Consider the following 12706-nt stretch of genomic DNA (forward strand, 5'->3'; position numbering starts at 1 on the left):
ATATAGTTGCAACTTTGAAAACAATTGAAAAATTGATGATTAGTTATCTCTTAGTAGGAACATATTGTTTGATAAGCATTATAAAATACATATTATATTTTTTATTGCTACATAAACATGACATATAGTTGCAACTTTGTAAACAACTGAAAAACTGATGATTAGTTAATCTCTTAGTAAGAACATATTGTTTGATATGCATAAGGTTATATTATAATTTCATAATAAAAATTGTGAAATTGTGAAATTGTTACTTATGTTTTAGGTTTCGAAATTATTGTTATCAGTGGATGATCTCTTAAATTTTAATTGGCATAATTAAAATCGTTCAGTTTAATGTTTTTGTTTTGACTGCTGCTCCAAATGCTGCTCCAAATGTTACTACTTCGACGATTTACTTCTTTGTTATCAGCAGGATGTTTGCTCTTAAATGTTTCTTTTGTATTGAACAACAGTAATTATGTTATGTATTGTATAATGAACAAAATATATAGATAATTAAGTCCGTTCTCTGGCCTTTCTAAAGCAAGGTCAAAAAGCAATTGTTTAACAAAAAATATTAAAGTGCTTGAATCACAACTTGTTTTTGGAAAATAACACGCATTGGTAGGGCTATCCCCATTCGACCAAGTCCGTCTTAGCCAGCTCACGTCTGCTGCGGCTGAAAGTATAAGTAAAGCCGGGCCAAAGCTTCGCATCAAAGCTCCAAGAGCACACCTGTTGCCGGCACAAACACTAGCAAACAGCTAGCCAAACCAATAGACTTCGTCTAATGGGCTTGGTATTCCGAGCGGGTGCCGCTCACGTCAGTTCCGTCGGCGCACGCGTCACGGGTGTCGGAGATCCGAGCCGCTCCAATCTGCCGTGTGGCTTCCGACTTGGCGCGAGCGAAGACGATGGGAAAGAAGGTGACTCAATTGGTATTTCCGAGAACGGCGGATAAAAAACCACAGCTTGAAAGCGCGCACTGCAAATATTTGCCATGTAACTGGCTTCTGACGCAGTGCCACCTCGCTGCAATGAATGCATTGTTTCGTTTGGCTTTTTGAGGTCCACGACACCGATTGTTATTCCCAATGATGAAAACCTTGAACTTGCCTTCGCAATATGTTCGGACTCGGCCATATCCATTTCTTACCCTTGTCTTTTATTAGCTGATGATATATTGCAGTTTCGCAGAACTAAAATTGCACCAGAAATTCACGAGAATTCTTATTTTATTATTATTAAATAAGCGCGATAAGTGCAATGCAATAAAGGGGAACCGTATGATGCAATTAATTGTACGTGTTTGCAATCTTAATTGTGTGTGTCCATTTTCCAGTCAGCACATATCATTTCTATAAAATCGTATTTGCTGCTTTCTTCTCAGAAACAAATTGATCAATTGCTTAAATTATGATGGCCAATAAAAGCCATAATAATACATAATATTTTTGGGAACAAAACATTGCATACTTAGGGGCAAGAAATTTTAAAGCATATCAGTAGGCCTTTTTAAAAATAAAGCCGACTCACCCTTTATTTAAACACAACCAATTACAATTAACCTGCAACATGTGATGTTTGTTTTATTAATTAAAGGCTTTCCCTGTTTGTCGTTTTATAGGCTATGTTATTTAATACCCAGGTTGCAAAGTATCGTTTAGTACTTGACTTGACTTTAGCTGGAACTGCATCTTATAAGGTTTAGACATTGAGTCATGCGATTACCTATTAAGTCGATTTATACGACGTCTCTGATTTATTGGAAAAGGTCAAGAATTTGCGCAATGTGTTGCAATAGCGACGATGAAAATGTAGGAAACTTGAAAAAAAAAGATATTTATAATTAAATAAGTTCAACTTTTGATTTTCAGTAATTGCCAGAATGTTTGTGCGTGGCACTTAAGTGCGCAAATTAGCTAACATTAGCAAACTTTTATATCCCCAAATCAACGCTAGGTAATTTGCAATTAATTCATTTAACGAATCCAAAGAAAAACTGCGTGTGCGCAGAGTTAGGGTAAATGAGCTGTCGTTCCCCTAACGACTTGATCCAATTAACCTAATAGTTATAAATCGACCAGGAAACAGTTTTCTTCCGCAGCCCCATTAATCGATGTGGCACGTTGGTGATCTTGGGGCCTGGGACATTGGCAAATCGAGTGAGGATGGGCCGAAAGTCAGGGGAAGTCAAGCGAGCCGACTCCCGGGTCAAGTTAACGTGAAATGGTGAAATACGCTTAATGACAGCTTGCTCATGCAAGTGTGTCCGAGCGGGTATACCTCGGACTGAATAAATAATGAAATTGCATTGCACATTCAATAAAATATTTTCAAACGGGCACAATTAAAGCGGCACGGCACCTGAGAAAAATGTGGACGCACCACTTTGCAAAATGCAATTTCAGCCATGACAGCACCACACGCCAGCGTGTTTCTTGTGCGTTTGCGTTTGCGTTTGCCTCGAAAATAAACATTCGAAACGGGCAACCAGGACGAGATCGCGCAGCAGCTGTTGCTCAATTTGTCAGCCGCCTCGATTGCATCATGACCGTAATCCCAGCTGAACGTACTGTTTTGATTTTTTCCTTTGGGGGAGTGGAGTATGAAAAATGGAGATGCCTCTTGCTGAAGTGCTAGGCAAATATCGGTCCCAAAAGCCTGGCTTTCACTTTTTCCTGGCCAGCTGGCTGGCGTTCCATATCCATGTTGGTCTATTCAATTCGCCAAATTGAATTATGCCGTGCAGTTTCCTCTCAAAAAACACACAAAAAATATAATAGAAATCGACCAAAAAGTGCCAAAAACGAGTTCATTTCCGATACGGATTTCAGATATTTTTTGTCGCCGGCACAGCGAAACTTTTGCGAATTTGAAGTTGAAGTTCATTGCGCAACTAACGAGCAACTGCAGCAGGAAGTCGAGGAAGTGGAGTGGACTTTCGGTGGCTCTGGTGTTCGGAGTTTGGCGTTCGGCTTTCGGCTTTATTTTCTAGCATTTCCCAATTCGCAGCGGCCTGTTATCGCACTTCACGTTACACTCTGAAAACTTTTCCCAACATTGCGCTTTTTTATTTAGCCTGCTCGCTCTTGCAATTGCTCCACGTCAATTAACAAAAAAATGCACAGCACTAGCAGCCCAGGAAAACCCGTGAAAAGTCAGTGAAAAATTAAAAGCACATGTGTGTTTCTGGCCTCGGACTTTGGCTGATCGATGATATATGTAAAAAGATAGAAAAACCCGACCACCATAATGACAGGAAGTGGCACTCTGGAGCCGAACGCTTTATATTTATTTATGAGAGGACTCAGGATGCGAAATCCCGCGACAGTAGTGAACACATTTTAATTGTCTTATTGCATTCCAGGGTTATCTCATCGCTTCTTCCATTTGCCATTTGACGACATAAATTGTATGTTAAAGCTAATAACTTACTTCCTTCCTGTATAAATTTGACCGGTTGCCGTTTGATAGTTTTTCTTTTTTACTGATGCGGTGGCGTATACGCAATATTGGGTGCGGGCCATGAGATACGTTAAATTGGATTCACTTTCTGTGCATTCAACCTGAACTGAATGGGCAAATTATCGGTTCATAGGAAATTTACCTCAACCACAAATTATGCTGAGCAAAAAAATATTTATATGTCCAAACTCCACTCCTTAAGTTGACAACCCAATAAACAGCGGACAAAGTATACAAGCAAAATTATGAAAACAATTAGGTGGCGGAAAATGTGAGTGGAATTTCCACGAAAGCCGAATGGCCTTTAGATTGTTTTGCGACTTTGCAGTATTGCAATAAGCTATAAACACTTTCATTTCTTGAAGACGAAAAAGAATACATAACTAGGGCTTTAAAATAATTTTAATTACAAGTTATCTGATTTGCAGAACTCAAAATATATGTTTGTATGTCACAAAATATTTTTATTCATATATTTAGTAAACTATAAAAATGCAAATAACTCTCCTTTAAAGGTTTTCCTGTAACGTAGAGTATTACCACTTAAAACCCCATGTGGTAGCTACCGCCCCCAATCGCAATTATGATGACCCATTAGTATATATTCGCTTGCCATTACATGAGTTGAGGTTTTCTTTTTATTTTTATTTATTTTGCCGCTGTTTACCTTCCTTCGCCATGTTTTCCTTTTGCTGTTTAACAAATTTACAGTTTGTTAACTGCGAGTGCTTAAGTATTATGTTTGGGCCAAGTTATTTCATGCTCATTTCGCGTTTTGCATTTATGCAGTTGCTATTGCAGTTGCAACTTCAGTTGGCAGTTGCAGTTTGCCCGTCTGGGCCCATTTCACTTTCGGTTAGATAACCGAAGTCCGGCAAGAGGTGGGGATTTTCGAAGCGGGAACTGCCCACGTAGGACTTAACCATTTGGCTCTACTTTGTCACCAGGGAACGGAGCAGTCAGGCAGTTGTAACCGTCTTGCCAACTTCCATTGTTTGTCTCGGCATTGTTCGGCTTAATTGTTTGGCGCATTTACAAATGAACCGCTTCTGACATAGTGACAGTGACCTCTCGTCAAGAGGAGGACCTAAAAGTTAACTCAGTTCACCCTTTTGTCGCAATATTAGATAATGGTTTGCCCTCAAGTTCGCAATGTGTTGTTATTTTGGGAGTCTGCTTGGGAGTCTGTTGAAGGCTTAGATTCAACGCTCCTGGGGTCAAGGCTGTTGCTCTGACTTAAGCCAGAGATTAGGGATCAAGTCTACATTGGGTCAAGAATTTGTAACGCCAATCAAGGTTTTTATTATTTAATTTGTTTTTGTTTATCGCCCCCCAGATAATAAAATCTTTACAAATATTGTATAATTAGTTCTGAAAACAGAAGCAATATGACATTTAAGAGCTTAGAATTTTTTTTAATCCGCAACTTGTCCTTGCTAAACTTCTTTTGGTGCCGACTTTTCCAAAAGTGATCTCCTGAAGATCACTCCATTTCAAGTTCGTTGCCTCAGTCTTTCGATTGGGCCATGTCAGAAAATGAAGTCAACGGTGCTGTTTTTTTACAGCAGTCGAACACGTTTAAGCCACCGAACTTAATGAGCCGCATTGCAGTTTTCGGATTGCCACATGTGGCCGATGCCGATGCCTCTCGAAACGCATTGAACCCCAGACACTCGTTTGTGGCCAAGAGGCTGTCATGAAGTGTCGGCAATGCTGCCGAAAAAAATATAAAATAAATTGTAACACAAAAAGAGCAGGAAAGAGAGCGCAGCACTCTTAGCCCCACGACTAAGAGCGAGCCAAAAAGACCCCACAAACCGCTCAAAATGCACCAACTCGACGGCTCTCCGGTGATTTCTTTAAATAAGCCGACGAAGCGATTTTCGAGCACAGTTCGAGCGAAGACGTTGCCGAGATTACAAGCCGCAGGTAAAAAAGCCAAGATCGGGAGGTTCGAATCGGTGAAAGAAAGTCGAGAGTGAAATTTTGTGCGCGCTCCAAACTGAAACCGCTGAAACGAATGCCGATGACAAAACAAACGTGAAGCGAAACGGTTCGAAATCGAAGTCGAAAAAGTGCGCCGGCCAAGTGCCAATTGCAAGTGGCTAAGTGAAGAAAGTTGGTGTGAAGAGGAGACAGCGAAAAAAACAACACAAGCCCAAAACCCGAGGACGTCATCGGTAAAAGTGAATTTTGATCTTGATTAGCCGCCCAGCTAATCCAAGGCCCAATTTTAGCTAATCCAACGAGAAGCACAGCCGCTCGAAATGAAGGTAAGTCCAAAGGATACCGCAGTGAAAGTTGATTCAAAAACTGGACTAATTTGGGTGTACATGGCTTGTAAATTCCCCCCTATATCTTGTTTATGCAATTTCTACGGCAAACAAGTTCAAGTGCAAGGCATTCTGCAGCGAAACCCGTTTTATGTTGGCCACACATCGCTGACTTTATTAGCTAAGCCCCCGGGCTGCGTGATGTCTATGGCGCTCTCCTATGAGATGCTTTCATTACGCAACCGGCGGATAACCCAAAAATCCCAATCGATGCCTCGCTGCACTCGAAAAGAGATGGATTTTGGTAGACCTTCAGTCGCTCGGAACCTTATGTCATGACTCGCAAGAAGCGATGACCATTTGACCGAGTGTAAAGGTAAATGTCGTGCATAATTATTATGTCAGACCCGCTGGCTTCTACTCGTCAGCGGGTTGCTTTCGAAAATCGTTAAGAAATTTGAATAAGCCCAGCTGGAGCTATGAAAAACGGAAGACGACGAAGCAGCTGAGGCGCGGCACACGTAGCGACAGTAAACGAGTTCGTAAACTGAACCTACCGCAATTAAATTATCAGTCGCAGTTATGGTAGTGAGTGGTGCCAATTTGTTTCTTAAAGTTATAAGAGTGTCGGCATTCTGCTCATCAGCCATTGAGCAATAGTATTCAGTATGCTAATTGCTTGTGAACACGGAAAAAGAGAGCGAGAGTATTGGACCCACAAAGCCGGCAAATACAACACTTTCACTCTCAGCCCAGACAAAATATTGGCCATAACAATGAGCAAACGAAAAAAAGAAAACAAAAACGAGCCATGCCGACCAACTAAAGAACCAATCAACGAGATGAGGGGAGGATGGCATCGGCAAATATTGGCCAATAGTTTAATGTGCCAACGAATTCAGGCGAATTTCGTACTCAGATTGCATTCCGTTAATTACTCAGTTGAATCATTATAATTAATTGTTTCCAACAAAGCCATATTGGCAATTAACTTTCAATTATTATTATTATTTCTGCCACTGTTCCATATTTGATTACGCAACCCCGAAGCGAAGAACAATATTGGTTTTGATTAATTAGTGCATTTGTATGCAGATTGCAGTGGGCCAATTGAATGGGCCATGGTAGAGCAATTTATGTATTGTATAAGAAACCGCAACATATTTGGCCAGTCATAATTGAGGTTGCGCCATTGCGGGGAGAAAGGCTGCCAATTTAATTAATATTTTTTAAGGCGGTTCCACTTTGGCCCAAATAAAAAACTAATTTAAAACGCATTTGTCAAAACTATCAATATCGCTTATTGAACATTTCTCAACAAATTCGTTCAGCCAAACTCCGATCAATTTCAACAAAATGATTCACATTATTTCTAAATGAGGCATTGCACCAATCGTTGCAATTCAATGATTCAATTCAAGTGTAATATCAAACAATCATTTCCTGTTACTTTTCATAAAATTGATTTAATTGTAATTTTTGCATGATTGTTTAATAGAAGGAAGTGGATGTATTCACAAAACGTAGGCAACAATTTGCCGGGAAATTATTGTGTTTAATTTTTTTAATAACTTGTTTGCAGATTACTGTGTTTTACTGACGGTTTTAGCAGACAAAAATCAGTTTTGAAATAGCTTTATATCGATTTTGATTAACAATAGTTATTATTTTGAATACTACATAGTTTAAACGAAGTCATAATAATTTCCACAACTTAAACAGTTTGCCGAATGCGTAAGCCACCAATATGCATTTTACCAGCTTGATGGGTCTTGTCAAAATCAAAGCAGATTTCAAATTGGGTATGACTATTACCCCCTGCCACGCCTTTCTTTCAATTAGGCCAAAATCGCTCGACTGTAAAACAAGTAATTTAGGGGAAAGGATGGGGGGTCTTAGTGGGTTTGCATACGCAGATCGAGGATTACGAGCTACATTTGTATCGGCGGTAAGTGGCAGATTATGATTGCACATGGTGTGCGTGTGTGTGCGACAGTTGACAAATGAGTGCACAGATGTGGCAAGCGGGCGAAACCACTAAACAAAAACTAATGGTGGTGCAACCGCCGCAGCGACACATTTCGGCAATTGAATTTTCCCCGTTGTCTGTGGCCATTGTTAAGGCTGTCACGTAAATTTCATACAGATTCCTAAACATATTGCGCAACTTTGTGTCATCTTAGTTAAGTGGTTTTAATTTGGGTGATCTTTTTTTTATGTTTTTATTTTTAAATAATTTATATATTTAAATCCCAAACAGGTCTTCAGACTGAGTCTACTCCTGGTGGCGGCCCTGCCTCTGATGTGCCACGCCCTCCCCGCCACGGATAAATCCCTCTCGCTGGAGGACACAGATCTGGACAACGAACCCGGCGAAAGTGTAAAGGAGTCGCAGGTGCAAAAGCGATCCGGCAGCTTCGATTATGTGGCGCACTTGAAATCCGGCCTTCTGTCCGGAATTGGCCAGGCATCCGCCTCGATCGCCTCCGGCAGTTCCGGCGGAAGCAGCGGAGGAGGGGACAGCTACAAGTCCCACGAAATTGTTGTCCATGTAAGTCGAGAGCCACATTTCCACGACCTGATTTAGCCGCTGGGGCTTTCCCACTTTTCTCTAAGCAGCGCAAATCAATAGACAGATTAGTCGATTTTTTACATATTTTTAAAAATTATAACAATTATATCTAATTCGTTTCCAGGGAAACTCGGTGGACTATGACCCTTGGTCGTTCAAGAAGTCCGTGCTGAACACCATCTTCCAGGCGGTCAAGGCCATCACCGGCGGGGTCACCGCGCTCAAGGGTCAGCTGATCAAGGGCAGCGGCTATGCGTTGAGTGCTGGAGGCAACCTGGTGGCCGCCGGCGGAGACAAGGTCACCGACGTGGGCAAGTCGATCATCAACTCGGCGCACATCAACTCGCACACCTACGCCACTAGTCACTCCTCCGGCGGCGGCGGTCTGTTCGCCAAGCTTACCTCCTTGTCGGGCGCCTCCTCCGGCGGCAGCAGTGGCCACAAGACGGTCTCCGCTCCCGGACCCGTCGTTCACCACGAGAGTAAGTACACCCAGATAAAATATCTCTGAAAAACTGGCCAAGTGAGTCCCCTCATTATTAAATGAATAATTAAATGAATTGATAATCAAAAGTATTTATATTCATGAAATAGCTTTAGGGGTTACAAGTTTTTATCAGCAAAATATCAAATATCATGCAAAGCAGCTAACCCAAAAATCAAAGTAGATCAAGTTTAGGTAAAATCAGTGTAAAGTAATTTTTTTTTTCAAAATTTGTGTTAAATGAATCGATGGTCATATGATGACTGGTATAAGTTACTTTTTCAAACATTTTTGTTACGAAAATATTTATTAATGTCAAATGAATATAATGCTTTTTGCAATTAAAATACTGCAATGACTGACTCTCGGCAAGACACTTTTAAACCCTACTCTTTCCATAAAAATTGGACTAGGTCGCGTATCACTTATTTAAATACTTGTTGCATATTACCATTGTCCGATGGGCCGTGAAATCCAAAACATATTGTATTTCGCTTACGTAACGCAGCTGCTGAACTAGATGCATGACAATTAAGCCGCCTAATAACCAACACAGCCCCACCTGGCCAAAACGGAAGAGTCAATATCCAGCTCCGATTTGGTGGCAGCTCCAATGGCCAAATCAGAGCGTAAAGCGAGCAATGAACCTGGCCGGCAACTTTCGTTTTCGCCAGCAACTCGTCCCGTCGGCGTCTGCGTTCCATTTTGGCTCACTGTCTCCGCATTTGTCTCGTTGCAGCGATCACTACGTACGAGATACCCACCGGCCACGCCAGTTATGGTCCTCCCTCGAAGCCCCCATCCTACAGTAGCGCCACCCACCAGTACTTGCCGCCGGTGGGCGGGGCCAGCTACAGCGGCGGAGCGCCCTTCAGCGTCAGCCACCCGGCGGCCTTCGAGTCGCCGCCCAGCAATTATCTGCCATCGGCCTACGGACAAGATGGTGCGTAGCAACCAAATTGGTTAAAAACTGTTCAAAATAAAACAAAACTTATTGGGGGGAGGTCCTGTGTAATCTTCTCTGTACATACTCTTCCTCACTAATCAGGGTTATGGGTTCTTAAGTCATTCACATCACTAGCTTAAGATAAGATATGTACATATATTCTGTAAATATATATTCCATTTTGTAAATATGATTTATTTAAATGCTATTAGAATTTATAAAGTTTAGGTTTCTAAGATTTTGAAACATAAGATGAGAAGTAATAGTATCAACATTCTCAACCTACACTTATTCTTTTTTAAAGGACAACAATAGATGTTTGTAATTATGTTAAAATTTCATAAACATAGTTTTTATTTGCACCTGTATATAAGTAATTTTAAAAGAAATATTATACACATCCATGAGAGCATCCCAAAGATAACAATGACAGGCTGGCCCTGTCAACTTGCAATGGCAAATCACTCAACTTCATTTGCATACTCAAATAGCAAACTCCTGCCTTCTCCGCCCTTTTTGCTACCCTCATCTCATTTCCGCACGTAGCAAGCAACGAGAGGAAAGTGAAAGCACCGTCATCAGTTGCTCATAATTCGTGAAGACGCAGCAGAAACCCAAAGAGCCATTGTAAATACTGTAAATATTAACACTACCAGTCGAAATCTCTCCTTCTCCGAACATTGCCTCTCCATTAATATATGCGTAGGCCCCTGGAACTTGATCCAATGGCACATTTCCTAGGCTAAGTTTATTCGGTTTTTTAACACATTGCGCAAGCGAACATAAATCGATTCATTGTACATAAAAACATTCAAACATGTATCCATAAGCCATCACGTCATCCATGTATCCGTTAACATCCTATAGTACTTAAGCGAATTGTACAGATATTAATCGAGCCATTTGCAGTGGCCACATGTCGCATACTTGATAAAAGTACGCATACGCATTTAGTCAGTGGCCCATTAAAGAGTCTTGCGAAAACCTTCGACGAAACTCAGTTTATCGACTCTTCTCATCCACCTAACCAAAACTAAAACCGGAATTCATCTTTGTACGATCATCATGAAAATCATCCAGAAGGCAGCCCAAGAATGTACAAAATGTGTAAAGTAAACCAATCATTTTGTATAAAAAGAAACTAAAGACATTTAACACCAAAAGCACACTTCACACAGAAAAAATATATTTTAAAATACTTACAAAAAATCATTGTGAATTTAAAAAGAATTCAATTTTAACATAATTTAAGAAGAAAATATTTTTTTTCTGTGCAACCAAAAACAAGTACATTTACAGACAAAACACATTGTAAATACCCAGACATAAAACGCAAATATTTAATTTGGTAAATCTAATGAAATCTCACTCATTGCATACACACCTCGACAACAACAACACCATCACAACAAACAACCACATACACCCACCCACTCGAAACAACAACCTCAAACGGCAGCGGCCAGTGCAAATAGCAATGACTTTAATATCTACGGACGGCACACCAAACTGACGGATGAGGAGGCGCGAAAGGCGGCTCTGCAGCTCCAGGAGATCCTCAGTATGCTGCCCAATGGGAAGACGGAGTACACGGCCTCCAAAACGGTGGCTCTGGACACGAGTTCACCCACGGGTTCGGGTTTGGAGCAGGCGGAGGTGTACAATAGCTATGGCATTCCGCTGCCCAACAATCTGGGCACCTTGGAGTCCCTCTCGCACACCGAATCCATAACGGCTGCCTACAATCCCGCGGCGAAAAACCCCGCCGATGTGTACCACCAAATGGCCAAGAGACCCTCCGCCGAGGAGCTCTACATTCAGAAGCACCCCAACGAGGGCTACGACTACCCACCACCTTCTTCTACTGGCCACGCACCTGCACCACCGCCACCGGCTGCCAGTGACTACCGGGTGGAGAACTACCATGCCAGCAAGAGCAGCGCGCTCAAGGATCTGACGCCCATTATAGCCGCCTTGGAGGTGGCCAAGAGGAAGGGCAATGGCCATGGCAGTGGCCCAGTTTACTCGATCGAGAAGCAGGTGCACAAGCAGCAGTCGCCGCACTTCCAGTACCTGCCGCCGGTGGTGCAGAAGTCCAAGTACGTGTACAGTGCACCACCGCACCACCAAAGCCACAGCGGTGGTTACAAGGTGCGCCGCCAGGTGGCGCCTGGCAAGCAGCCGAAGCGAGTTTTCCGGCCGCAGGACTACGAAATACAGGATCCTCTGATGTTCAACCGACTGATGGAGGTTTAGGGGATCGAATGTAGTCCTTAGCTATTATTACTCTAAGTCATGTGCAGCATTTACCTATAACTTATTTATGTTCTCGTTATCGCAATCGTTAATCGTAATACATTATTTATTGAGCTTCCCAGACATGGCTGGCAATAAAGCGAGCCACAGATACTGCATCCGAAACAAAACAGAAATCCAAGCACAGCATGCTAGAAATGAAACCCCAGCACCACCAATCACTTTCTTCTCTTATCGCACAACCACTTTCCTGCGCCGTTGCACCACCCAAACTGAATCGGGAACCCTTCTCACCTCTCACCGCTCTCTTTGCAGTCTACCATCAGTAGAGGACGATGCGGAAGCTGTGGACCACGCCCACTTCGGTTACACCACGCCCACTGTCCATCTCCACGTATCCTAGAGTTAGTCAAAACGTTCCTGCCTATTTCGAATCTATCTGCTGTCACTCCCCTCTCATCCTATAAACATTTCCGATCCGAAATCCCCTTCTCCAGGGCCTCACAGAACTGCAGTTCTCATTGATTACAATTGCTCCATTTTTAGCTTAAGTATTTAAATTAAATAAATCGTTGAACACAAGCTATGGTTTTTGTTTTCTTGCTGCCAAAAAGTAGGCTTTTCAAAATAATAAGCCATGTATTGATTATGTAGATTACTTTGTCTAAGGTAAAAGTCAAACGACATAAATGTATTTTAAGTTGTTAATTGTAGTTTTGGAAAAT

The 12706-nt window shown here is 41.9% G+C and overlaps 1 protein-coding gene across 3 annotated transcripts; it reads left to right on the forward strand.

The window, feature by feature from the left end:
• The first annotated feature begins 5353 nt into the window (after positions 1 to 5353).
• LOC108086602 lies at positions 5354 to 12563 on the forward strand. Of its 3 annotated transcripts, XM_017183574.1 has the most exons (6): positions 5354 to 5630; positions 5688 to 5723; positions 7984 to 8274; positions 8420 to 8777; positions 9519 to 9722; positions 11185 to 12563. In XM_017183574.1, the coding sequence occupies exons 2-6, from the start codon at positions 5718 to 5720 to the stop codon at positions 11979 to 11981; spliced, it is 1656 nt and encodes a 551-aa protein (XP_017039063.1). In that variant the 5' UTR covers positions 5354 to 5630; positions 5688 to 5717; the 3' UTR covers positions 11982 to 12563. The 3 variants fall into 3 exon arrangements, with proteins under 3 accessions (XP_017039063.1, XP_017039062.1, XP_017039064.1); XM_017183573.1 differs by having other exon boundaries at positions 5354 to 5723; XM_017183575.1 differs by having other exon boundaries at positions 5354 to 5723; positions 12297 to 12563.
• Positions 12564 to 12706: the final 143 nt, after the last annotated feature.

Source organism: Drosophila ficusphila, unplaced genomic scaffold (genome assembly GCF_018152265.1).
Source record: "Drosophila ficusphila isolate 14025-0441.05 unplaced genomic scaffold, ASM1815226v1 contig_791, whole genome shotgun sequence".
NCBI lineage: Eukaryota > Metazoa > Arthropoda > Insecta > Diptera > Drosophilidae > Drosophila > Drosophila ficusphila.

What these genes read in the sequence shown, in the direction of transcription:
- LOC108086602 (XM_017183573.1), top strand. An exon ending in ACCCGTCGTTCACCACGAGA is followed by an intron (nt 8,778 to 9,518) that starts GTAAGTACACCC and finishes GTCTCGTTGCAG; the next exon opens with CGATCACTACGTACGAGATA. An exon ending in ATCGGCCTACGGACAAGATG is followed by an intron (nt 9,723 to 11,184) that starts GTGCGTAGCAAC and finishes CTCAAACGGCAG; the next exon opens with CGGCCAGTGCAAATAGCAAT.